Source organism: Myotis yumanensis, unplaced genomic scaffold (genome assembly GCF_028538775.1).
Source record: "Myotis yumanensis isolate MYYU_CA2020_CCGP unplaced genomic scaffold, mMyoYum1.0.hap1 SCAF_5, whole genome shotgun sequence".
In the NCBI taxonomy this organism is placed as follows: domain Eukaryota; kingdom Metazoa; phylum Chordata; class Mammalia; order Chiroptera; family Vespertilionidae; genus Myotis; species Myotis yumanensis.
The window spans coordinates 28032725-28060509 of NW_027223756.1; the positions used below are offsets into that span (position 1 = coordinate 28032725).

Here is a 27785-nt window from a genome sequence, read left to right on the forward strand (position 1 = left end):
CACTACCTGGCCTACAGTCGGTCTTACTATTTATTGAATGAAGAAGGGAAGTTGCAGTTGCTGGACTGGGCCCCTAACGCTTATTTCATCGGCCATTTGGAGCTGGATCAGAACTGTTTGTCCCATCCCCATCTGGCTCAAGTTAAGGCTGGGAGAACTCCTGAGCCTTCTCCATCTCCCCAAGAGCTCCCGCATGTATGTCAGGCCACCCAGTCTCTCATTTGATGAAAAGGGACTTGAGGCAGGGGTAAGGTGTGCAACCCAGAGCGATTGGTGGGACCTCCAGGTTCAGCAATGACTTCTGCCCTGGCTAGTATATGTCGTGAGGGGGGTGGGGGAAGGGGACACAAATTGCTCTGTACTTCTTTCTCATCACCTCAGCTCACATGTCACTTCCTCCTGGAGGCCTTCTCTACCCCCTCCACCACTACACTCACATTACCCTCTTCTTTTCAGAACTTGCTATGATTTGAAACTAGACATTTTTGCGTGTGATTTGCTGTCAATTTTCTGTCTTCTCTGCTGGCATGAAAGCCTATGAGTTCAAGAATCATGTCTGCTTGTTCACTATTATAGGCCAGTGTTTAGCACAGGGACTGGCTCATGGTAGATGCTCAATAAATATTTTTTAAATGAATACATGAATGACCTAATGGATGAGAAGGCTGGCAAGGCCAGTGGGGAGGAAGGAGACAGTTGGGTTCAGGACAGGGCAAGCGCAGTCCAAAGGATCTGGTTTGTTGCCTTCTAGGGGCCTTCTAGGAAGTGCCTGGAGATCCTAATACCAGTGGCAGGACTGCACTTGCCCAGGAGCTGGAGTCTCCATCCTACACCAAGGTCTCCTGGATTCCTGTGGCAGTGAGGGCTCAGTATCTGTAGCATCTGAGAAACTGTGGGCAGCAAGAGTCTGACCATCGAGGAGGCAGGAAGGCAGATTAAGCTCTGCCTGCCTCTCCCTCCAGGGATCCTTGGACTCCTCCAGGCTCCTGACTTCCAATAGGGAGGCCTGGCCCAGAGCCCACTCACTCCCCTCAGACCAACTGAAGGTCTTTCTGCTGAAATTTCCCTCCTCCCCCACCCACAGGGGGTTCCTGTCTCAGCAGGAATTCATACCAGATTGAAATGAGCAGCTGGGGCAGCCTAGATGGGAGGGTGTGTGTTGGAAAGCACTGATCAAAGGCTCTGTGTGTGAGGGGCCTGGGGAGGGAGAGAGGTGGGGACGATGTGTGTGCTGGCTTGCCCACAAGTCCAAAGAAATGAGAGACAGGCAGAGACACTGAGCAAAAGACAGGAGAAAAAATAGAGACAGAGAGAGATAAATAAAGAGAAACAGAGAAAGAGACTCAGTGAGGCAGAAAAGGACCGACAACAGTTACAGAGACATGTAGAGAGAGACAGAGACACAGAGGCTGAGCACAGAGAGGACAGCAGAAATAGTGAGGGATGGAGGAACAACAACTGGAGACAGAGGAACACAAGGACACTAGCAACGGATGAAAGAGGGAGAGACAGAACAGAGATCAAGGATGGAGACAGGGAGGCAGAGACAGAGAGAAAAGGAGAAACTGACTGCGACTGGAAAGTCACATTGATTCATTGATTCCACATTTATTGAGCACCTAGCCATGGCAGGCGTGGTGTGAGGCACAGACCAACGCCAGTAGATACAATGGTAGGAACAGAGACAGCAATAAATACAGGAACTGAGATGGAGACCAAGAAAAAGGGAGAGGCCGAGAATGTAAACTGACAGAGACTGAGGGGCAGGTGCAGAGATAAGAGAGTGGCAGAGACAAAAGGCCTGCGGACTGAGAGGGTAGAACCTAGAATGGGGGGGGGGGGAGGGGGGAGGCCTGGAGGAGGGTCAGGGCCAGGAAGACCTGCCCTAGATCTCTCCCTCCTCAGCCTCACCTCCAGCTGTGCTGTCTCCCTTCCCCCACAGCTGCCTGACCTCCCTCTCCTCCTCTGCTCTTTCCTGCAGGCTCCTCCTCTCCTCCTCCTGCCCCAGGTTTCTCGGCCTGAACCCCAGGTCAGGATGGAGCCCAGCTCAATCCAGAGTGGGGGGATGTAGGCAGTAGATGGGTTAATAAGCTCCCTCCCCTACCCGGAGACCACCTTAAAACCACCTTGTGGTCCCACGGAGCCCCCAGGAGATAGGACAGGTTTCCTGTGGCGGGAGAAGAGAGGGGATGAGCGCATGACCTGAGCTTCCAAAATAGCCTATTCCCTCTGGGGTCTGTGTAAGAGCCTCCAGGACACCAGAACCTCCCTGAAATCTGGAACTGAGGGAAGAAGCCATTCCTAGCAAATGCTGAGCCCTCCCCCATCCCCTCTCACGTCATCACTGAGAAAATGCCGCAGAGAAGAGGGTGGGCTGGAGAGGCAGTCACCTACCCGCTGGTGCCGGGTCTCTGGGCCTGAGAGAAACGCCAGTCCGTGTTGGGTGGGGCTTGCTGTGGAGAAAACAGAGGGAAACGGGGCTGAGTACCCTGGAGAAGTCTGAATGTTACCGACCCCAGGGGATGGGCCCGAGGCAGAGAGGGGAGTGCACACAGAGAAGAAACTGGTGTCAGATGGGGGGTGGGGGGGATGTAGACTCATCTCAGAGATAAAATATACCTCAGGTTTCAGGGGGTACGGAGACAGATAAAAACATTTATCTGACCACAGTGAGCAAGCCGGATCCCTTTGCTAAAGAAACCGCCCCTTCCTCCCTGGCCCCCAGACTCAGACTTCTGAGCTGAGACTCCGGGGCTAAAGTGTCTTCCGCAGTACCCAGAACCGAGGGGAGGGGTGCAGAGGAGGCCCCCAAATGTGGCCGATGAGAACCCTGCCAGCCCCAGAAAGATTTATTCAGCTCCTCAGCTGGGAACAAAGCTTCCGCTGCAGCAAGATGGCTGCTGCCTGGGTAACCCTTTTCGTGCCAGGTTGTGCCGTAACACACTCAGAGGGACGCCTCTTCCAGGCCCTTGGCAATCAAGGGTCCCTTCCCACAGCTAAATACATTATTAATTTAGGAGTCATGCCAGGCGGGGCCTTTGCAGGGCATCCAAGCCCCAGGACACCGCTCGCCCCCATAACTCGGTGCCAGACAATGACTGTGTCTAAGGAGGAGAGAACAAGGCTCCTCTGTCTGGGACAGAAACTGCTGGATGGAGCCCAGCAGAGATCAAGCTCCCACAGCCTCCAAGCAGAGCCAACCAAGTCTCCAGGGCTCCCGAGGGGCCGATCTGGAGCCATCCGCCACCTGGAGGAAGCGTGGGACTCTGGCCAGCCACCTCTCTCCGAGCCTTTCCCCGGGGGTGTGTTATCCCATCACACACACTCCTGAGCTTTCTCCTCACCCTTCTTGGGTGTGCCAGTAATTAATTCTCACACTCACTCCCAGGAGCGGAGAAGGAGGTGTGAGCATCTCTGGTGACACTGGGGAGAAGGAAGACCCATGGCTGCCACATGACTCACTCGGAGCCTCACAGGTGGCAGTGATGTGAGCAGAGCCCAGAAACATAGCCTCCCAGGTGCAACAGGAGTCACCAGCACCGTCTGGGGCTGCCCACCCTCAGCGCCGTATCTGTAGAGACAGCAGAATCTACACGGAGACACAGGTACCCTGACAGATCGGAGGAGAGGAGCTGGGCGAAATTCAAAACCTGCAAAAGGACGCGGGTCCACCTTTGTTCCGTTAGGGCCGCTCTGGGATAAGGAGCCCCAGAAGACCTTTCTCCACTTGGGAGACCCACCTCTACCCCATCCCAGCAGATGCAGACATCCCTGCTGTCCTCCAGCGTTCCAATGGCCTAGTTCTGCTGGCATTAGGCAGACCTCGCTTAGGTCTTCCTCCATCACTTACCGGAGGACTTGAACAAGTCACGTGACCGCTGTGAAACTGTCCTGAGGTGGGGATGCTAGTCCCTCTCCAACACAAGTGTTGGAGGAGCAACGAGATGTGGCTCTCAGAGGAGGTGTGTAGTGAGCGCTCCCCGTCAGCTATCAGACTCTCACGGGGGTCTTGTTCCAAAATAGGATTCTAATTCCGTGGGGGCAGGGTGAGACACAGACCTATTGTGATAAAAGCTCCTGGAGTTGTGGCACCTTATGCTTTGTTACTACAGTGGGGCCTTGACTTACGAGTGTCCCGACTAACGAGTTTTTTGAGATACCAGCTGTCTCTCAGCGGATTTTTTGCATTGAGTTGACAGAGTAATTTGAGTTAATGAGCTCCTTAACAAGCTCCTTAACAAGCTCTGTCTCGGAACGAATTAAACTCGTAAGTCAAGGCCCCACTGTATTATAGTTTCTCCATACATGAGGGCACCCTGGCACCTGGCAGAGGCTGTGGCTCTCCATCAGCCTGAGAAGGGAGCATGTGCCAAAGTCTCCGATACTTTGGTCACCCCAAAGCCTAGGTCTGAGATCTCTGGACACATTGTGGTCACGACGGAGCCAAACACCGATCTCTGCGCGTCCAGAGCCGGGTGCGCCAGGCCCCCACTTCCCGCGAGAGGACAGGGCTGCGGGTGGCGCTGAGGTCCCAGGCTGCGGGTCCTGCAGCAGCTGCCTGGCTCTCCCGGGGCCGGGACCTGCCTGCCCTTGGGCCCCAGGGCACCTCGGACCACCTGGCCGAGGCTTCTGGGCTGGAGGCCCAGCGGGATCGGCCGGCCCGTGGGTCATAGAGTCTGAGCCACCGCGCCTTGAGCGCCCGGACTGGCTCCCGCGCTCTGGACGCCCCAGCCCACCCGGAGGCGACCCGACCGGCCCGGGACAGCACCGGCATGACCTGGGACTGTCACCAGGGTGCGCAGTCAGCCGTGAGTACCTCGGAGGTAGCGGGACGGAGGGAAGCTGTGAGGGGCTCAGCCTGTGGTGTGACCCGAAGCGGGCGCGGGTAGTGCAGGCGGCGCGAGTCCCAGCACCAGTGCGAGGGCGTGAGTGGCGGGAACCCTGCGCACTCGCCCCTGTCCTGTCCACAGATACGTGTTTGGATGGGGGAATAAGGAAGGTTGAGAATAACAGCGAAGTCCCAGATCCCGGGAGTTGGGAGAAACTTAAGAGGAAACTTAGGCGGCTGGTTGTGGGCGTCGGTCTGTGACTGCCTCCACCCTGGAACCCCGACCCCCGCGGAAATCGCTGGCAAGGTCGCCAGGGCCCCAGCCTTTCCGGAGTTGTGGAGGCAGGGGCGGTCCTATCACCCTGGGACGGCAATCGCCCCACACCTCCCGGGGGCTCAGAGCCGCATCCCTGTTTGGCCGCACCTCTGGCCCCGCGCAACCTGTCCAAATGGGCCCCACAATCGGGTGAGACGCCGCCAGCAGCTAGCAGCCGAGCCCGTGTGAGCGGGGTGGGTGCAGGTTCAAAGCCCCTAAGATCTGGCCGGGCAGCTGGGGATCGCGCTGAGCCCCTCACCTGGCTCGGCTCCCGCAGCGTGTTAGAGCGGGACCGGAAGGTGTCGGGCTCCAGCGCCAGGGCTGAGGGCTGCTGGACGCCCAGCGGCCTTAGAAAAGTGAAGTCACTGCCGTCCGAGGCTGGTGAAAAGCACGTCCTGTAGCAGTGGCTCTGCGAGTCCGCGGGCCGCAGCGTCACCTCCATGTACTTGAGCGTGCCGTCCGAGCTCACCTGCAGGTTGGGGCTGGACTGCTTGTAGTAGTCCTCCCGGGAGGGCGAGTCCTGGCGCTTGCAACACCCGCCCCCGCCCCCCTCCCCATCTGCCTGTCCCCGGAGGCACTTAGCTGACAGAAAGGTGAAGGTGACTAAGGATAACAGACTGACGGCTGCGAGGGCCACAATGAGGTAAAGGGTGAGGTCTGACCGCTCAGGAGGGTGTGTGAAGAAGTCGCTGGATTTGGGCATTTCCTCAGGGTCCTCATCCTCCAGAACCAGGAGCACTGTGGCCGTGGAGGAGAGGGCAGGGTCACCGTTGTCCCTCACCAGGACCACCACCTGCTGGGTGTCAGAGTCCTCCTCCAGCAAGGCCCGGGCTGTGCGCACCTCACCGGTGTGTGCGGACACCAGGAACAGTCCTGGGGCTGTGGACTGTGGCAACAGCGAATAAGAGAGCCACGCGTTGTGGCCTGCATCCGCATCCACAGCTGTCACCTTGGTGACCAAGGAGCCAGGAGGCGCCGAGCGAGGGAGACGCTGGGGGGCTGGGAGTTCCCAGCCGGGTCTTGGGTGCAGCACAGCCGGGGCATTATCATTCTGGTCCAGGACAAACACATGCAGAGAGGTGTTGGCATGCAGCGGGGGAGAGCCAGAGTCTCGCACCCCCACCGCGATCTGCATCATCTGCAGCAATTCGTAGTCAAAGGTGCGTTGGGCAAAGACCCGCCCATCCTGGGGGTTGACATAGACGAAGGAGGAGGCTGGGGCTCCCTGGATCTGATTCCCTATGATGGAGTAGGTGAGCCTGGCGTTGTCCCCGGTGTCTGGATCGGAGGCAGCCACAGTGCAGAGAAGGGAGCCTGGAGGCCGGTTTTCCGGGATGTAAGCAGTATAGAGCTGCTGGGTGAAGTAGGGGGCATTGTCATTAACATCGGAAATGTTGAGCCTGATGGTGAGATGTGCGTGCAGGGGAGGTGAGCCTGCGTCACTGGCCAGCAGCTCAATGATATAGTGGGATGTGGCCTCGCGGTCCAAGGGCTGGCTGGTTAGCAGTGAGTAGTGGTTCTCAGAGGGCTTAATCTGAAAAGGCAGGTCTGGAGAGATATCAAGGCTCACTTCACCGTTCCTCCCTGAGTCTCTGTCCCGCACATTAAACAATCCCACTACTGTGCCCACTGGTGTGCTCTCCAGGACCGGGTTGACCAAAGAGGCCAGTAGTACCTCTGGGGCATTGTCATTGGCATCCCCCACATCCACTTGAATCACACAGTGGCCTTCCATGGCTGGCTGTCCCTGATCACGGGCCCTTGCATGAATTTCATAGAAACTTGACTCCTCAAAGTCTATGGGACCCAACACATGGATTGCTCCACTGCTAGGATCTAGGCCAAAGAGATTCCGCACTGCCTCAGATGTATGGTCTCCAAAAGAATAGTCTAGTTGGCCATTGGTGCCTTCGTCCGGATCAGTGGCATTGAGGCGGAGCAGCAGTGTACCCATGGGTGCATTCTCTGCGAGTCCCACACGAAGAACTGAGGACTGGAAGGTTGGAGCATTATCGTTGATGTCCAGCACAGTGATAGAGATAAGGGCGGTCCCTGAGCGGGCTGGGACACCCCCATCCACAGCAGTGAGCACCAACTGATGTTTTGCCTGAGCTTCGCGGTCCAGCTGCTGCTCTAGCACCAGCTCTGGGAACAGCTTCCCATCTTTTAGGGTCTTCACATTCAGAGAGAAGTGGTTGTTGGGGCTCAGAGTGTAGAAGCTCACAGTATTGGTGCCCACATCTGGATCCTGGGCACTATCTAGTGGGAATCGTGCCCCCAATGCAGCTGATTCTGAGATGCGTATCTCTCGCTCAGGGCTGGCAAAGCTAGGCGAGTTGTCATTGAGATCCAGGATCTCTACCTCTACACGGATTAGTTCCAGTGGGTGTTCGGTCACCACCTGGACTGGCAACAGGCAGCTGGTACTGGCTCCACACAGGCTCTCTCGGTCAATCTTTTGATTTACTGCCAGACCACCACTCATCAAGCTCAGGGAAAAATAGTGCCCCTTTTCCTCAGAGCCCAACCGCAGTCCACGGCTCATCAGATCTGTCACCTTTAAGCCTAGATCCTGAGCAACATTTCCCACCAGCGTCCCCGGCTCAGACTCCTCCACCACTGAGTAACGAAGGTGCCCAGACACCCAGCCCCAGCAGCACAAGGACAACATGCACAGCACTTGCCATTTCCCAGCGAGCTGTGGGGGTATCTTGGGCCCCATGACCCAGAAGTCCCTCCTGGACACTGACTCTGTGCTGTCCTGTCTCCAAGGTAGACCCAGGGCTTGGAATGTAGCAGCTGAAATCTCTTGTGTCTCCTTCCAGCCTCTTAAAAACTGCTCTGAGGTTTGTCTGCCTGCAGCAGTTCCTCTTAGTCACCGAATGGCGGGGGTGGGTGGGGGGGAAGGGGGAATTAAATCTGAGTGGAGCTGGGGAGCTGGGGGAGGAGAGGCGGGCAAGAAGAGCAGATCCCCCACCTCAGCTCTTAGTCTGATTGGCCAAAAAGTCTGTCTGCTCTCAACCAATTATGAAGTCTCCTCAGTCCTGGAAACCTTAGGAACAGGCTGCAAATCTGTGTCACAGAAGCCTCCTACTTCCCCACTTATTTCGTGCTGCAGGTTGATTCAGCCCCCTTGGCAGCAAAATTTGACAGCTCAGATGGTGCTCAACAGGAAAGACAAAGTGGTACAAAACTTCTCAGTGTTCTGTCCCAGCAACTTCCTGCATGATTTCAGAAGCTTCCACTACTTGCTTGAACCAACAAAAGTTTGTCCTTATGGGGGAGGCAAAGCCCATGTGTTCGCCCTCCCACCCCCATCCTGCTAACCACTGCTGACATGAGAAGAGAGATTTGTTAGGATCATGTAGAGCCTAGCTCTGACTTTCCAGCAATGCTTTAAGGAATCTCAATGTCAGCTGATGACTATAGCACTCAGCTTTCCTGAGATCCAGACTTTCCTGTGATGCTACAGAATGAGCATCACAGCTTATGGTAGGGGAAATATTTCTGGGACAGATTCAGGTCACCAGAAGGGTGACTAGAAACTAGGCATGGCCTCTAGGCTTTATGGTTTCACCAATTCAGAAGTACTCTACTTAGAGACCCTCAGGATAGTTATCTCTATGCATGCCTCATCTGTAAACGAGATTTCTGACATTAAGTGATTTTACTCTTTGCTTTTTCCCCAGGGAGGTAATGCTCCCCTGCCCCAGTCTACTGCATCTAGCTCAAATCCCAGTGGGGACTTGATTGGGAGTCCTGAAGATGCCTCTACTCCCTTGATTCTTTCCTCTTTGTGCTGTCTTCTAGATTCCAAGCAGGAACTTCCCTTCACAGTGGGTTAGGGAGTACTTGATACTGTGAGGCAAAGGTATGTTTCCCTCAATCCATTGGGGAATGGTAATCTAGAGTTAAGGTAGGCCAGAATCTGGCCCCTTCATTCCGGAAGAGTAGAGAACACAGCCACCTGGGTTTAGGTAATGGTCCAGTGTTCCCTACCCTTGTGTTTCATAGTCTTCTATGCTCCCACGTTCTTGCAGCATGCTTCCCTGGCTCTTGATCATTTACTTTCATTTCTTACTCTCAGATAAGGTCATAACCCAAACCCAAGTATTAACCTTCGACAACTCCCTGGTTAATTCACAAAACACTTCTAAAGCACAGAGTCTACCACACAGTTACCACTCACAAAAATGGTGACATCACTACGGGCTCTTACAGAGAGGCCAATACTCTCTGGTACACGGCCCAACCACATGCTTGGGTCGGAATAACCCTCAAGCATTGACTGAGCCTGCAAAGATCTCACCTCCAGCCCATAGAGAAGATCAGAGGGTGGGCAGCTTGGGCGAACAGGCTCTCCTGCCATAGGTGCACTGGGCGACTTCACCATCATGAAGCTATCGCTCCGAGTGGGTGCAGAAGCCAAGGGTGTACAGCCATGAGAGTGACCACCCACATCAACAAACTTGATAGGATCATCTGACCCTAGCTGGATTCGGAGGATCCCATTGGAAGGAGGAAGCCCCTCCCTCCTTCGAGAGCGGGTGAGACATGCACAGGTGCCAGCAGGAAAGCAGGTCGCTCCGCAGGCAGCCCCACGAAGACACTTAGAGAGCAGAGCCACGAATGAGCCAAAGGAGACAAAGCAAATTGCCACTAGTGATACAGCCAAGTAGAGGGTCAGGCGGGATTCTCCTTCCCTTGGAGCTGAAGATTCTCGAAGGTCAGGGACAACCGGATGAGCATCTTCCTCCAAGGACACTAGGAGAGTAACGGAGGTAGAGAGCGGTGGGGTACCACTATCCTTTACCACAATGACCAGCTTCTGTGGTGGGAGATCAGCTGGAATGGGAACAGCTGTCCGCACCTCCCCAGCATAACGAGAGACCGCAAACAGGCTGGGATCTGGGGCCTCCAGGAGCTGATAGGAAACCCAAGCATTGTAACCTGAATCCAAGTCCACAGCAGTCACTTTTGTGACTAGGTGACCAGCACCAACCGATGGAGGCAGTGCTTGAGGACATAAGGAACCAGGCCGGGCCCTAGGGCGGAGCACAGCTGGCGCATTGTCATTGAGGTCCAGCACGAATAGCCGAACTGTCACGGTGCTACTAAGGGGTGGGTTGCCCCGATCCCGGGCCTGCACCTCAAACTGCAGTGTCTGGGTTTGCTCATAGTCAAAGGATCGAGTAGCATGAACAGCTCCTGTCTGGGGGTTCAGGGAGATGAAGGAGGAGGCCGACACGTCTCGATTTCTGGGCTCTAGGAGAGAGTAGGAGATGAGCGAATTCAAGCCAGAGTCTGGGTCAGAGGCTGCGAGGGAGCAAAGCAGGTCCCCTGGGCGATTGTTCTCAGGAACAAACACCTCATGTGACCTCTGGAAGAAAGAAGGTGGGTTATCATTCACATCTGAAATATTGAGGAAAATAGTCCTTTGGGTGCTCAGAGGAGGGTTCCCAGCATCAGAAGCCGTGACCATGATGTCATAGCTGGATTTGGCCTCTCTGTCCAAGGGCCCAGCAGTCACCAGGGAGAACTGGTTCCTGAAGGCAGACTTGAGGGCAAATGGCAAGTGGTCAGGAATACGGAGGCTCACATCTCCGTTGGACCCTGAGTCGGGGTCCTGCACACTGATCAGTGCCACCACAGTGCCAGGTTCCGCGCTCTCTGGGAGAGTCCCGAGCTCTGAGGTCACCGTGATGTGGGGGGCGTTGTCATTTACATCCAGGAGATCCACTCGAAGGCTGCAATGTTGCTCCATGGCCGGAGAACCCCCATCACGAGCTCGAACATCAAATTCATAGTAATTCTCATTCTCAAAGTCTAGGGGCCCCTGGAGGGTAAGCTTTCCAGTCGTGGGGTGCAGGCTAAAGAGGTTTCTCACGCGGTCAGGGGTGTGACCACTGAAAGAAAAGGTGACATTACCACTGGGACCCAGGTCCGGGTCGGAGGCGTTGAGCTGGATGAGCAGCATGCCGGCGGGCGCACTCTCCAGCACGCTAATCCTGTAGCTGGATTGCTGGAAGGCTGGGGCGTTGTCGTTCACGTCCAGCACCGACACCCGGAGCTCCGCGGTGCCGGATCTGGGAGGGTTACCTCCATCCACGGCAGTCAGCACCAGGCGGTAGTCCGACTGCTTCTCCCGATCCAGAGGCTTCTCCAGGAGCAGCTCTGGGACCAGGCTGCCGTCGCTGCGCTTCTTTACATCCAGCGCAAAGTGTTCATTGGAGCTCAGTCTGTAGCTGCTGATGGAGTTGCTCCCCACATCTGCATCCTGAGCCTTTTCCAAGGGGAAACGCTGCCCTGGAGGAGCCGCCTCCCCAATTTCCAAGTCCAGCTGCTGCCGAGGAAATCGGGGGGCGTGATCATTCACATCCACGATTTCTACCTCCGCTCGGTACATTTCCAAAGGCCCTTCGGTTACAAACTCCAGGGGCACGATGCAGTTGGCACTGAGCCCACACAGTGCCTCTCGATCAATTGGGTTCTTGATGAGCAGGGCTCCGCTGTCCAAATCCACACGAAAGTGTCTTTGGTTCACCTCTCCAGCGACCTGCAGCCTTCGGGCTGACAGACTCTCTGTATCCAGCAGGAAATCTTGGGCGACATTCCCTACAAAAGTCCCCTCCTGGGACTCCTCTGGGACCGGGTAGCGGATCTGCCCACAAACGTAACCCAGGTAGCAACAGAGGAACAAAAGGGTAGCCCCCGGGCAGATGTCTACCCAGCTTCTCACCTCGCGGAGCATTGCTGCCGCCAGCTCGCTCTCTGCCTGGTCCTGAGAAGCCAAAGAAGCCGACCCGCCCCAAACAGCCACAGCAGCTGGAGACACCTATCTCCCTTTGCCCGCGCCAGTTCTGGCGCGGCTCGGCCGGCGCCGCAAGGGTTACGCGCCGTTTTTTGCTGGTGGCGGGGTAGATTTGTCTGCCTCCCACCACGCGATTGGCGGACAGCGGCTCCTGGGCTCAGCCAATAGGCTGAGCAGAGAACATCCCAATAGCGGCAGGGTTAATGCGTCGCAGCATTGGAGAAAAAGCAGACACACACCCCAAAACAAAAAACACCCATCTTTTCACCTTTCTCCCGCTCAACAGCCTTTCTTTCCACGGGTTATTATTACCTCTATGGAGAGGCAGACAACAGATACTAGTACGTGTCGTGCTTTTTTTTCTCGAACACACCAATTTTCCCCGCCCCCTTTCCGCGGGGAAAACAGCCAGAGCCCTAGCAACCTGCAGCCCTGAGAGGAGTAGCCATTGGAGACTGGTCACTTTGTTCGAGCCAGTGTTGTCATCCACCAATATTCTAAATGAGTAGCTTCCGCTCAGCCCAGTTGTATCAGAGCAACAGCTAATTAGAAGCACTGCCGTGTACACAGAACTCAGCCTCTCTCCGATTATTCAGAAACGTAGCCACCTCTTTGCAGAAAAGGCTTACACATTAATGTAGCCAATTAAATTTATGCAGTACACATTTTTTTTTGCTGTACCAGGAGGCGCAGCGGAAACCAAAACTCTTTTATTCAGACGCTTGCTAGTGATATACTAAATTACCATTCATTCATTTCAAGGACAGTATGGGAGGAGATGAAGCAGAGTAGAGGAAGCCAGGAAAGGGAGATGTTCCAAATCAGTAAAGAATCCGTTGTGTCTGGGAGGTGCTAAGGGTCAGATCTCACTACCTGGCAGAAAGCTGATGTTCACAGATTTAATAGCTCCCCATGAACGATTGAGATCGAGCTACCAATAGCACTGTGCCTACAAATCCCCTTTATTTGACACCATGGTATGCCTGCTATGTTGTTAATTACCAACAGAGGCTGTTTCAAAAGAGCAAGTTTTTCAGTTAGCCCCAGGGGGCCCCTTGGAGCTGGAGACTTGATGTCACTCCACCCTGACCCTGATCCAGACCCTCCCAGGAGCCTGGCGACCACCTTGCACAAATGAAGAAACAGCTCATTTCACACTGCAGTTACCTGCAAACTATAACCTGAGTGGCAAACACGCCAGAGCACAAAGATAAAATTTCAGCCTGATCTGGACATATTTCTGAACTCATTTGAATCCTCACCTAGGTTACCGGTGGATGCCAAAACCAGTGGCAAAACCTGGGCTTCTTATCCTCCCTATATTTTCCCAAACCCTTGATCCTCAGGAATATCCTCTGACTATGGTGATGCCAGCAACCAACATTCTGGTCTCAAAGGGAGAGGGGCGGGGGGTGTACTTTCTATGTTCTTTTACAAAAACACCTGAACCTCTTCTCCTGGGAATGATGGAAGTGAAAATCAGGCTAACCCACTGGTTGTTTATGCCAGGATTCTCTTCAGTGAATGACACCTCATCCACCCAGCTCCCTCAGTTGGAACAGGTACGGTCATCCTTGACTCATTCCTCTCCCTGACTACCTATATGACGTCAATCAACAAGTCCTGATGATTTTACTATGATACCTCCCTCCATTTATTCTGCCACTGGAATGGTTCAAGCATTTACCAATCTTTTCCTCAAGTATCATAATAGCCTTCTAACTGTTCTCTTTGTTTCCAGTATCAATATCCCCAATCCATCTCACTAATGGCTGCTAGAATAATCCCTCTAAAACAAACAAACAAACAAACTCCTGATGACATCATACATATGTAAGTTCAAAATTCTGCAATGACTACCACTGATACAGAATAAAATAAAAAACTCCTTGGCCTGGCCTAAAGGTAATTCATGATCTAATTCCTGCCTACTTGCTTCACTTTATCTCTTGCAAAGACTGTCTATTTTAAAAACATGCTTTAAAGTTCAGCAATAATGTAATATCATTATTCCTCAGCATGGAATTTTCTGCAAGATCTTCTATATTTCCCATGTACTATTTAACAAATTACTACTCAATCTTTAGTTCTCAGCTCAACCATCACCACCTCTATGAAGTCTTCCAGATTGGCTTTGGTGTTTCTTTGCCTCTGCTCCCATTACTTCTTGTATATCATTTTTTTGCATGTCTGTCTCCTATGGTACTCTGTGTAGCACAAGCATGTCAAACTCATGGCCAGCCGAGTTTGACATACTTGCAGCATAGCTGTATCTTTTCACCTTTTACAGTATCTGGCACAAGGGATGCTTAATAAATGGTGAATTACTGATATTACCATTTATTAGTTTAACAAATATTTTTATGAGTACTTGTGCTTTATATGAGTACTTTATGTTGAGTACAGACACTTTATATGCCTAAGTTTTCAATCTCAACAATTTTGAAAGGATGTATTATCTTTATTTTACAGATGAGGACACTGGAGTTCAGAAAGGTTAAGAGATTCACCTAAAGCTAAATAACTAGTATGTGCAGAACTAGGATTCTCCCCCCCCTCCCCCCCCCCCCCCCCACACACTCCTTCCCCTGGTTTGTCTGGAAAGAAATAAAGCCTCATTTTATAACATCTTAAATGATTTTTCATCTCTATAACCATAAACTGGACTTTTAGTGGTACTTTTAATATCCAAGAACTAGACCCCTTATAGGTCTCAATCCTTTATATTTCAAGTCCACACCAAAACAAACATGCATACAGTCTGTATTACTAGAATTGGGGCATTACAAAGCCTTAATGCTACATATCCGTGACTTGACCTTTTTTATGCCAAGTATGTGCATCTCCCAACTTTAGATTTTTAAAACAGCTTTGTTGAGCTATAATTCACATACTATGCAGTTCATCCATCTAAAGTGTACAATTTATTGGGGTTTTTTGTATATTCACATATACTAAAACAATGCCATCATCACCACATTCTAATTATAGAACATTTTTGTCATTTTCAGAAGAGATCCCATACCCATTGCTCAGCTCTAGATTTTTAAAGATTAGTTGCCTGGTTGCTAGTGGTTTAGGAAGACTGTCTCTTTGGATGATTAAAATATCATCTTATGTCTTCTCTACAATGCTCTTCTGGAGCTATTCTATGTAATACTTTAAACTTGGGAAATAACATCACATACTTTTTTAAAGTTATACCTGGCCCAGTAAGGCTGGCTTCTGGTTCTGTAAACACCAGAATAACACTTTGCTTCATAAATATGCTACTTGATAGACTGGCAGGTTCTAGGGCAGTGGTTTTCAAACTTTTATGCACATTGGAATTACTTAGGGATCTTTAAAACGTACTGATCCTATGTCCCACCCCCAGAGATCTTGTTTTGATTGGTCTGGGATGTGGCCTGGGCTTCAGATTTTTTAAAGGTCCCTAGGTAATTCTAGTGTGCAACCAAGTTTGAGAATATTGTCCTAGGGAAAGTGCCAGTTGTTTTCCAGTGTGACTGGAAGAATAGCAGCTGCTTCTCTCTGGCTTTCATCATTGCTTAGCCTTCCCATATATGCATCTACTTTGTCATTTTGTCTATCTCCAAATTTGCTCATTTCCAAGGTGTATTTAAGATTTGGGGTGAGTGCCCTGGCCAGGTAGCTCCGTTGGTTAAAGCATCATCCCAATAAGCCAGGGTTTGGGGTTTGATTCAGGGTCAGGGCACACATAAGAATCACCCATGAATGCATAAATAAGTGGAACAACAAATGGATGTTTTTCTCTCACTTCCTCTCTCTCAAATCAATAAATAAAACATTAAAAATATTTTTTAAAAAAGATTTTGGGTGGGTCAAGAACTAATAAAAGTAATCATAGCAATAGCTAAGAATTTGTTAACACAATACACCAGGCAGTGTGCATACATTCTAGCATGCACTAATCTTATAAGACCCTTGCTATTTGCTTTTTGCATATAAGAAACAGGCTTATAAAGATTAACTTGGCCAAGGACTCCTAGTTGGTAAGTGGTGGAGCCTCATTTGTCTAACTGCCAGATCTGAGGTTGATAGCAATTATACACTTATTAGTAACAAAATTGTGGCTCTCGCACCATTGGAAGTGTAAGTTTCACTCGAAGACAAATGCCTTACAGTCATCTACACATCATCCTGAATAAATGAAAGCATTGCCTTCCTCAGGATATGAATTTACCTACTGTTCACATTATGTGTATACCTAAGAAAAATACTGCTGGAAGGATAGGGAATTACAGGGGGATATAGAGAACCTTTAATTTTGTACTTTATGGTGTCTTGGATTGTCTGGATTTCTTTTCAAAGTAAATGATTACTTTTACTTTTATAATTAACTAGAGGTCCAATGCACGAAATTCGTGCAAGAGTAGGCCTTCCTGCCCCCAGCTGCCGGCACCGGCTTCCCTCCGGCACCCGGGACCCGGGCTTCCCTCACAGCCCAGGCTTCATCCAGAAGCTCGTCTGGAAGGACGTCCGGAAGGACATCTGGTCTAATTAGCATATTATGCTTTTATTATTATAGATTATTATAGATGGCGGTCACCCTTGGATTTGAGGATTACAGTTAGTTTTAGTTTTTCTTTATAAATTTCTCTATTTTCCAAAATTTCTATAATGCACATGGATCACTATTATAACACAAATAGTTTATAAGTAATGTGCACATCATTTCTAGGAGTGTGCTTGAAATAAAATGTAAAGGATGCCTAGAATTTTATTACTTTCATAGAAAATTATCTAAGAATGAGACATGATCTGAGTAGGCAGAGGAAAATTACCAGCAAACCATTAGCTGTAATGCAGACGTGGCAATCACTTGAAAGATGGCAAAATGAGGTAGTTTTTATATTCCTAGCAGCTGCCACTGGTTAGAGGTATACACTAGCTTGTTCCCAGTGCAAATGACACCAAGCTAAACTCTGAGTGCTGAGATCTTGGGTTATATTTAGCAAGATTGGTTAGTTGTTATGGCAAGCAAGTGCTGAGGGTGTGAATTGGGTCCACAGGTGAGTCAATTAACTCCACACTGTGAGTGACCACAAACCACACTCTGGCCAGGCCATTCCCTTTGCAAAGACAACGCTTGATCTAGGAAGGGCCAGGTGAAAATGTGGATGCATCATTAGGAAAACACCTTCAGCACTAGAAACAAAAGCCCAGAATGGCTCCATGCCTTCCTGAACACGGTGCAGGAATCAAAAAGCGTGAATATTGGTCCAGGATGACTTGCTAACCCTTACCTGTCCGGGAGGGGAGCTCTCTGCACCCAACACCTGCCTATAGAACACCGGATCGCAGCTCCGCAGCGTGTTCTGGCAGCTGGCCAGAGGGCTGGCAGCCCCGGGTTTCTTCAGCAGCAGGTCGCTGCGGCGGGAGTCAGAGGTGAGGTACACCTGATGGTAAAGGTGCGGCGGCACCAGGCCTCCCCGCACGGCGTCCGCGTGCAGAGAGGGCCCTGGCGTGCGGTACAGGGAGCTCACGGGGGCTCGGTATAAGTCCCTGGACTGTTTCCACTTGTAAACTTTGAATATTATCACTCCCAGCACCGTGACTGCGAACCCCACGGAGACGAGGATTAGAGAGAGGAGCAGATAAAAGGTGAGATTTTTATTCTGCTCCCCCGGGGCGGAGCCAGAGGGGAACTCCGCCCGGGCTTCCGGAGATTCCTCGGTGACAGACACAGTCAGGGTGGCGGTGGCGGACAGCGAGGGCTCCCCGCTGTCTTTGATCAAGACCGTGAGAGTTTGCCTGGGCAGGTCTGTGTCCTGGACGGGGCGGGCCGTGCTGACTTGCCCGGTGTGAAGGCCCACGGCAAAGAGGCTCTGGTTGGGGGCTCCCAAGAGGCTGTAGGAGAGCCAGGCGTTGTAGCCGGCATCCGGGTCCCAGCCTACCACCCGAGTGACCACGTGGCCAGCCGCGGTGCCTCGGGACAGCACCTCCACGGAGCTGCGGCCAGGCCGGGGGTACAGGACCTGGGGGGCGTTGTCATTGCGGTCAGTGACAAAGACGTTCACGCTGATGTTGGTGGTCAGGGCAGGGGTGCCTCCGTCGCTGACCTGAGCTGTGAATTCGAACTCCCGCCGATCCTCATGGTCCAGGGCCACTAAAGTGGACACCACGCCACTGTCGCGATGTATCGTGAAAAAGCGACCCACGAGCCCAGCGTCCGCTCCTGGCTCCAAGAGAAGGAAGGAAAGGCGCGCGTTCTGCGGGGCGTCGGGGTCCCAGACGCTGAGGTTCAGGATGGGAAGCCCGGGGAGGTTGTTTTCCTCCACGTAGACGTCATAGGAAGACTGAGACGACTGGGGAGGGTTGTCGTTGATGTCGGACACTTGCACCCGGACCGTGGTCAGGGCTGAGAGGGAAGGGGCTCCGGCATCTCGAGCCGTGATGCTGAGGTTGTACTCGGGCACCGTCTCCCGGTCCAGGGCTGCGCTGGTTTTCAAAGTAAAGTAATTCTTGAGGGAAGAAGTAAGGCTGAAGGGGAGCCCTGGCGGGATCTCGCAAGTCACCAGCCCATTGTCCCCGGCATCCAGGTCAGTCACGCTGAGCAAGGCGATGACAGTCCCCAGAGGCGCGTCCTCGGGGACCGGGCTGTACACGGAAGTGACGGTGATCTCGGGGGCATTGTCATTCACGTCCACCACCTCGACCAAGACTTTGCAATGTGTCCCCTCGGGATTGGCGCCCTTGTCTTTGGCCTGGATGTAAATCTCGTGGAGTTTCGTGTCTTCGAAGTCCAGCCGACCCTTGACGGTCAGCACCCCGGTGACCAGGTCTAAGGAGAACAGTTCCCGCACGCCCGCGCGGTTGTGGCTGCCGAAGGAATACACGATCTCGCCGTTGGGGCCTTCATCCAGATCGGTGGCACGCACTTGCACCACGCGAGTCCCCGGGGGTGCGTCCTCCAGGACGCGCGCCCGGTACAGGGACTGGTTGAAGGAGGGCGCGTTGTCATTCGCGTCCAGCACGGCGATGCGAATGGGGAGGCTGGCGGAGCGGGCCGGGCTCCCCGCGTCCAATGCCGTGAGCACCAGCTGGAGACTGGGCTCTCGCTCCCGGTCCAGGGCGCGCTCCAGCACCAGCTCCGCGTACTTGGTGCTGTCCTCCCGCGTCTGCACTCGAAGCGCAAAGTACTCGTTCCGGCTCAGCTCGTAGGTTTGTAGAGAGTTGCTTCCGACATCGGGGTCGTGCGCGCTCTCCAGCGGAAAGCGCGTGCCCGGCGCCACCGCCTCGCTAATCTCCAATTTCATTTCCCGGGTAGGGAACGCGGGATTGTTGTCGTTGATATCCTGGATCACCACTTCCGCACTGAACAGCTCAAGCGGGGAGTCCACCACCAACTCCAGAGTTACCGTGCAGGAGGGCAGCGTCCCACACAGCTCCTCTCGATCCAGGCGGTCGTTCACGGACAGCTCTCCGGTCTCCCGGTTCACCTCAAAGAATCTTCGGCTCGCTCCGGACACCACCCGGAGCCTGCGAGCGGACAGGCTGCCGAGATCCAGGCCAAGGTCCGTGACCACGTTGCCCACCGCAAAACCCTTCTCTCTTTCCTCCAGGATCTCATAGCGAATGACGGCGGAAGCCCCGCGCAAGGCACCAAGCAGAAGCAAAACTCCCACCACTCTCCCGGTGCTTACCAGTCCGCTCCTCCAGGCCTCTGGGACCATCTCACTCAAGGGCAGTTCTCTTCGCGGGGTCCAGATCGCCCTGGCGTTTTCGCTGAGAAACTTTCAGCGGGTTAGCGCTTGAGCGCTGGGCGCCGAGTCTGACATGGCTTTCTAGATGCCTTTGATTTGCTCGTCGGCGGTTCAGTCTCTGCCTCATCCCGGGGCGCCGAGAGGGGACGGGCCCGGGCCAGATCTCCAGCGTCTTCATTGGCCGACAGCGGCACGCAGAGTCCCAGCCAATAACTGCACGAAGAATGCGCTAGCGCGGGGCGCTCGGAGCGGGACGAGCGCTTAGCGCCAGGAACTTCACTTTCCTTTGGCTCACTTCCAAAGTTTACGGCCAAGGCGCCTTGGCAGCATCCGTACATCGGAAACCTAACTTAGCCTGGAAAGCCGATTGCAGGGCGATGAAGCTGGCCCTTCTGCAAGTCTTCAAGCCAAACCCAGGTCTATTAAACGTTTTAATGGCTGTCTTTAATCGCAACAAGGGGGAGGGGGGCGGGGGAGATCAAACCAAACAACAACAACAAAAAATTGGTTTGTTGGAGGTCGAGTGAAACCTATTTAGCCGGACTCTATTAGTAAGGAGTAATTTAGCATTTCTATGGAGATGCTAATAATTGCAGTTTTATCTGTTACCAAATGAGGTTTTAGAATTCCCTGTCACTTCCTCAGTAAAGCAACGCAGGACCTACTACTTTCAGTTGGTTTAACTCGGTTTTATGGAATTTAAAAACTCAAAGCAGATTTCTTTTAAAACTGGATATTGTTTAGCTCTCATTTCCTAAGAACCAGGGAGCAATGTGAAATTTCCTACCGTTTTTCCCCATGAGCATAACCCCAATCATGGAGCATAATCTCAAATATTTCCCTTTACTTGATAAACGTGTTTCCCAAGAACTTGGGTTCGTATGCCACAAAGAGAAGTTCATTGCTAATAAAGGATAACACCTCTCCCCCCAAAGAAGGGGCAGACTTATTTACCACTTGAGACATTTATAAAATGATTGTGATATGGTTACAAAGCTTCACAAGGTCTTTAGAGAAATACAAAGCCTTTACCCACAGAATAAAGAGCCTCGAGTTTTCCATATTTAAGATTGTAGTTACTAAACAAACAAAATAGCAACGATTAGGATAATGAATAAGAGAGTCAGGTATGAATAAGTCAGAGCTGAGTTGTACCGTATATCTTTGGACAATAAATTACCCTCTAAGGGTTCCTGAGTTCCTATCTACTAAATGAATGAGGCAGGCAAAACGACTGGCACAGAGTCAGCTTCAATTTATGATGCAAATCACCCCATTAGAGGTAACATTTTAGAGCCTCACATACCATTTCTGTATAACTGTCTAGGACATTACTTTGATTGCACAAAGTTCTTGCTGAAGTGTAACTGAACCTTGAGGCAGAGAGGTAGGCAGACAGGTTAGATAGGTAGACAGGAAATAAGTATATATAGAATATCTATTGAAGAGATGAAAGGCCATATTTGACCTGTTTCTCTATGTCCTGAATACATTAATTCATCTCTTAAAACCCCCATTTTTGAATACTCACGCTTGACAATTGGCTAGACCACAGAAGTCTGAGAGGCATTAAAAGATAGAGTATATTCTACAGAATATATTAAGAATTTAGAATATAGTCCAGTCACTTGCTACTCAAAGTGTGAGTCAAGGACCAATGGCATAGGCATCACCTGGGAGTTTCTTAGAAATGCAGAAACGCCCCACTTCAGACCTACAGAACCAGAATTTGAATTTAACAAACTACCTGGGTGATATGAGTGCACATTAAAGTTTGAGAAGCACTGATCTAGTGGGTTATTCAGAGATAAACTGATTTATCAGTCATTTTTTTCTGTTCACTATCACTTAATTGACAACATGTCTTGTCAAAACTAGTTTAAAAGGTTGAAGTCGTTTTCCCATTCATAAGGCCCATAGTTTTCCTGAGACCTCTTCATAAGCCAGCAGAACTCTCTTGGATCTATTCTTCACAGTAGCCAGAATGATCTTAACATTTTAATTGGATCATGAGTCTTCAACTCAAAAATCCTCAGTAGCATCTCACTGGTCTTGAAAATACCAAATCCTTCGCATAGTATCCAAGCTTCATGTCTTCTTCTCTGGATATTTCCAGCTCTGCTTTCAGTGTGGGCATCAGCCAAGCTCTTTAGTGCCCCAGAGCCTTCACACAGACTATTCCTCGCCTAAGAAAGCTTCTTTCCCTTCCCTCCCTTTGCTTTGTTAATTTCTACAAATCTTTCCGGTCTCAGTTTAAATGTTATTTCCTAACAGAGGTTGTCCCTTAGACCCATTTAAAACCAGGATCCTTTGTTATGCTCTGTCAGAGCACCTTATATTTTCCTTTGTTGAACCTAGCACAATTAAAATTTTTGTAATTATTTTTTGTTTTAGCATAATGTCTACCTCTTCAGCTAAAAAAATTTTTTTTAAAGCTGTGGGAGGGCAGAGACCATGCCTGTTTTGCTGATCACTTGTATCCCTGGTGTCTAATACAGTGGGCACTTAATGCTTCCCCCCTCTTAGCTTTATTGAAGTATAATTGACAAATAAAATTGTATAAATTTAAAGTATATGAGTGATGATTTAATATATGTATATATAATGAAATGATTATAATATAGTTAACACATTCATCACCTCACCTAGTTACCATTGTGTGTATGTGTTAAGAACATTTAAGATCTATTCTCTCAGCAAATTTCAAGTATATAATATAGTACTGTTAACTATAGTTACCATACTATACATTAGATTCCCAGAACTTATTCATCTTATAACTGAAAGTTTGCACTCTTTGACCAACATTTCCATATACTTAATGCTTATTAATATGGCAATCATCATGCTAATGGCATAGCAATAATAAAATGTACCAAAGGATATATATATATATATATATATATATATATATATATATTCATTTATGTGCATCTATAAACATTTTTGAAAGATACAGCTACTTTTTTTATATTTTATTGATTTTTTACAGAGAGGAAGGGAGAGGTATAGAGAGTTAGAAGCATCGATGAGAGAGAAACATCGATCAGCTGCCTCCTGCACACCCCACTGGGGATGTGCCCACAACCAAGGTACATGCCCTTGACCAGAATTGAACCTGGGACCCTTCAGTCCACAGGCTGACGCTCCATCCACTGAGCCAAACCGGTTAGGGCACAGCTACTCTTTTAAGCTACCAGATGGCCTAATAAAACTATTTCTTAGCATAATAATTTGAAAGAGAAAACATAGTTTGCCAAAGAACCAAAGTGAAGTGTGCTAATATAACTCACTGGAGATAAATAAAGATGGCATAGCTTGCTGTTTCACCTATATCCAGGGGAAATGGAAGCACCAGTGTATAGGACCAATACAACTTTCCGGTCTCTAGCTTCTGTTCTCTTTGTCTTAGGATTTTAAGAGAGCCTCTAATCAATGGAGATGCACAAACATAATGTAACTTTTAAATAGAAAGTAAATGTATTAAAGTGATCAAGAGCGAGGCTTTAGTGTCCAGAAGACTCGAGTTCCAATACTGGATATTACACTTAGTAGCTATGTAACCATGAAGGTTTTATTTTTAACTTTTCTTTTATTTTCTTGATCTGTAAAATGGGAATAATAATAGTACTCCTTGACATAACCACAGGCATCTTAATCTTTTACTTTAATCTTTTAGCAGCTTTATACTTACCATAGAGGTCACCTAGACAATCAGTGATTTCTGGTAAATGTATACAGCTATGCAACCAACACCACATCCAGTTTTAGGATACTGCTATCACCCCCAAAAGTTTCCTTATGCCTGTCTGCAGTCAATCTCCCAGCCTCAGGCGGCCACTTAATTACTTTCTATGTAGTGTTGCCTTTTCTGGAAGTTTCATAAAAATTGAATTATAAAATATATAGTCTTCTGAATCTGGCTTCTTTTGCTTAGCATAATGTCCAACCCAATTCTTAACTACACCCTCAAACCTGTTCTTTCTTGTACCTTTTTCGTCTAATAAGGGGCCCTGCTAGCCCAGTCAAAAATTCCTAAGTCATTCTTAATGTCTTTTCCCATATCCCCATCACTAGTTCCATCATTACTAGTTCATGCCAATGCTTACTACCTCCAAAATATATTTGAATATATCAATTACTCTCTTTCTCTACAGCCACTTCATGAGTCAAAACCAACTTAAATACTGTCATAGCTTTCTCTCTGGTCTTATTTCCTCTTTTGTTTTCCCTAAATTCTATTTCACATGCAGAAATCTGAAGGATCTTTCAAAAAAATGTAAGTTAAATGATATACTCTCCTTGGTAAACATAGTGCTTGGTACCAGGGCTGGCTATCTAATTTGTGGGATTAATGCAAAAATGAAAATGGGCTCCTTGTTTAATAATTAAGAATTTCAAGATGGTGACAGTAGAGCATTAACCCAAGTGTGACTGCACAGTTCATATGCCCATGACGCTGGCCTTGCCTAGCACAGAGGAAGCTCTCCACAAATATTACCTAATATTGATCCCAGAGGGTCAGTCCTACCAGAAAAGCCTACTCATGATACTCTTAAATTACTGCATTTTAGGAAAAATGTATGTATTATCCCCTTAAAATCCTAAATATCATCTAATAATCTTTCAACATAATCTAATTTGCCTATTTAAGGAACATCTTAAGGTCAAATTAAGGGATCATTTTAGGAGAAATGGCATAAAAACAGATAACCAATAGATCAATCAAACATATATCACAATTTAGACAGGTGAGAGATTCAAGGGTTTGGTGAAGAAGCTGAATGGTTTAGCCTTAATATTTATCTGAAGTTTATGTGTGTGAATTTTTTTATATATTAGGATTTTAAAAGATGATCTACGAATATTAAGAATAAGTTTTTTTTTAAATATATTTTATTGATTTTTTACAGAGAGGAAGGGAGAGTTAGAAACATTGATGAGAGAGAAACATCAATCAGCTGCCTCCTGCACACCCCCTCCTGGGGATGTGCCCGCAACCAAGGTACATGCCCTTGACTGGAATCGAACCTGGGACCCTTCAGTCCGCAGGCCGATGCTCCATCCACTGAGCCAAACCGGTCAGGGCAAGAATAAGTTTTTTAAGACCTCCATTTTATCTACCCTTAGGACAAGAAAAAATTATCTTATAAAAATATTTTGAACAAGAACAGATCCAAAGACAGAGAAGCATCGATCAGACCGTCAAACCTCAGAGGGAATGTAGGGGAGGGTGGGGGTAAGGGGGAGAGATCAACCAAAGGACTTGTATGCATGCATATAAGCCTAACCAATGGACACAGACAACAGGGGGGTGAGGGCATGGGTGGGGGGAGGTGGGAGGCAATGGGGGGATAAGGAGACATATGTAATACCTTAATCAATAAAGAAAAAACAGTAGAAAATATTTTGGAAGTATAGTCAATGATTTTACAGGTCAAAAGTTTAAGACAAAAATGTTTGCTTCTCCTATTTGAGTGCTATTCTTTTTTAGTTTTGATCACATAGTACTTTCTTGTTGCTTATTATATCACAAAGCTTAGGTATGCCAGGAAGCTACCTGCAAAAGACTATTAAATTTGTCCATGTGAAAATCTCCCAAGAGACCTAAATTCTCCTTAGAGAGATAGAATTTGTTAATTTTTCCCAAGCATGCAGTTATTATATTGTTATCTAAATTATGATCATGTCTCTTCAAATGGATAGCCTTGTTGTATGGCTAAATTTATTTGTTTATTTTTTATAAATTAAGTACTTCACATCAATATACTACTTTGAGTGAGAAGGAAGTATGGCTTTCTGATCATTAAAACCTTCTGGTAATACAGAAGTTTGGAATATGGTAAAGATGCTATTTCAAATCACTGGGGGAAAGATGAACTTTGTAATAAATGGTATTGGGACAACTGGATAGCCACATAGAAAAAAAAAGTTAAAATTAGTTCCAACCTCAACACACATAAGAATAAACTTCATATAGATCAAGAATCTAAAAGTAAAGACCAAAAAACCATACAAGTCCTAGAAGAAAATTGATAGTTTTCTATATCTTGAGTGTATAGCAAGGCTTTCTAACTTTGACTCTAAACCTAAATGCAATACAAGAAAAGGCTGATTCATTTGATCACAGAAAAAGAAAAGCGAAAAAGGGTTGCACTACAAAAAATACCATAAACAAAAGTGAAAGGCAAATGAAATGCAAAAAATATTTGCAACTTGTATCTTGGACAAAGAGCTAATATTTCTACCTAAATAACTTAACATTTTTGGGTGAAACACAAAAATATAATAGAGCCCTAACCGGTTTGGCTCAGTGGATAGAGCGTCGGCCTGCGGACTGAAGGGTCCCAGGTTCGATTCCGGTCAAGGGCATGTACCTTGGTTGCGGGCACATCCCTAGTAAGGTGTGTGCAGGAGGCAGCTGATCGATGTTTCTAACTCTCTACTCCTATCCCTTCCTCTCTGTAAAAATCAATAAAATATATTTAAAAATATATATAATAGAAAAATGAACATGAACGTGAACAGACAAACTTTAAAAGGAGACAAACTGGCTCTTAAACATATGAAAAGGTGTTTAATGTCAATCATAATTAAAGAAATTCTAATTAAAACTATTTTTAGGCCCTAGCCGGTTTGGCTCAGTGGATAGAGCGTCAGCCTGCGGATTCAAGGGTCCCAGGTTCGATTCTAGTCAAGGGGATGTACCTTGGTTGCGGGCACATCCCCAGTGGGGAGTGTGCAGGAGGCAGCTGATTGATGTTTCTAACTCTCTTTCCCTCTCCCTTCCTCTCTGTAAAAAAAATCAATAAAATATATTTAAAACAAAACAAAACTATTTTTAGTTTTTTTACTGATCAGATTGGCAAAACTGTAAAAGCTTGACACATACTCTGTAGACGATGATTTGGGAAAATTAACATTCTTACCTATTTGTTGGAATGCAAAATGGTACAACTCATATGGAAGGAAATAGTTATATCTGATATTTAGCCTATGACCTAACAATCATGGTTTTAGGAATTTACCGTAAATATATACCATAAGATTATGAAAATACATATGTACCAGGTTATTCATTACAAAATTATATGTAACTGCAAAAAAGATTGGAAACTACCTAAATGACAAACTACAGATTGGTTGAATAGACTATGATATGTATGCATACAATGGAGTTTTATAAAGCTACATATTTTAAAAAAAGAACAACAAAGATATATATAAAATGATATAGAATATTTCCAAGATATATTGTTAGTGCAAAAAACAAAGTGAAGCCCTAACCGGTTTGGCTCCGTGGATAGAGTGTCGGCCTGCAGACTCAAGGGTCCCAGGTTCGATTCCGGCCAAGGGCATGTACCTTGGTTGTGGGCACATCCTCAGTAGGGGGTGTGCAGGAGGCAGCTGATTGATGTTTCTCTCTCATCAATGTTTCTAACTCTCTATTCTTCTCCCCCCACTCTGTAAAAAAATCAATAAAATATATATTTTTTTTAAAAAGTGAAGATTTTTGCTTTTGACCATTTGGCATTAGCCATACCACTATAAATAACTAGAAGATTGATGAAAATATGGCAAAAATGTTTTTAGACATTTGCTCAAAAAGAATGCAAAACTGAGTGAAGTGAAGCAAATATGGTGAGTTCTAGGATCTGTTTTTTTGTTTTGCCTGGAGGTAGTTTTCAGACAATGGGACAGGAAAGGAAAAATCCAAGAATAACACAGTGGCCTTGCTGAGTTGAGGGGTAGAAATTAGAATTTGGAGAGACTGAGGAATCCAGAATTTGTGGGACAGAACACCAGAGAGAATGGAGCTACACAAAGAACTCCAGATATTTGGATAAGGAATCCCTTGAGTCTTTGGATGAATGATAATCTGAGCGTACATAAACTGACATTCGTTTGAAGCTGAGCAAAGAACAACTGTCAAGGGAGCTATTAGCTGAAGAATTCCTGGAACTCCCACAGGGATGGGAAATATTTGAATTCTGTTTAGCTGGAATACAGAGACCCTGCTGAACACTCAGAGAAATAATAAAAAAAAAAAAAACACACAACTTAGCAGAAGGTCTAAACTAGCTCAAGGCAAAATGGTTTATA

At 48.4% G+C, this 27785-nt stretch overlaps 1 protein-coding gene across 27 annotated transcripts in view; it reads right to left on the reverse strand.

The window, feature by feature from the left end:
* Positions 1–27785, reverse strand: part of LOC139010384 (protocadherin gamma-C4) — a 162199-nt gene that overhangs the window by 11651 nt on the left and 122763 nt on the right. For 22 of the 27 annotated variants that reach the window (XM_070414758.1, XM_070414754.1, XM_070414756.1 and 19 more), the window contains one exon: positions 2395–2453. In XM_070414758.1, coding sequence (XP_070270859.1) covers positions 2395–2453 — 59 coding nt within the window. Of the gene's footprint in view, positions 1–2394; positions 2454–5403; positions 9432–9453; positions 13967–17222; positions 19814–27785 lie in introns of those variants that run through there. The other 5 variants (XM_070414746.1, XM_070414771.1, XM_070414744.1 and 2 more) reach the window with 5 other exon arrangements.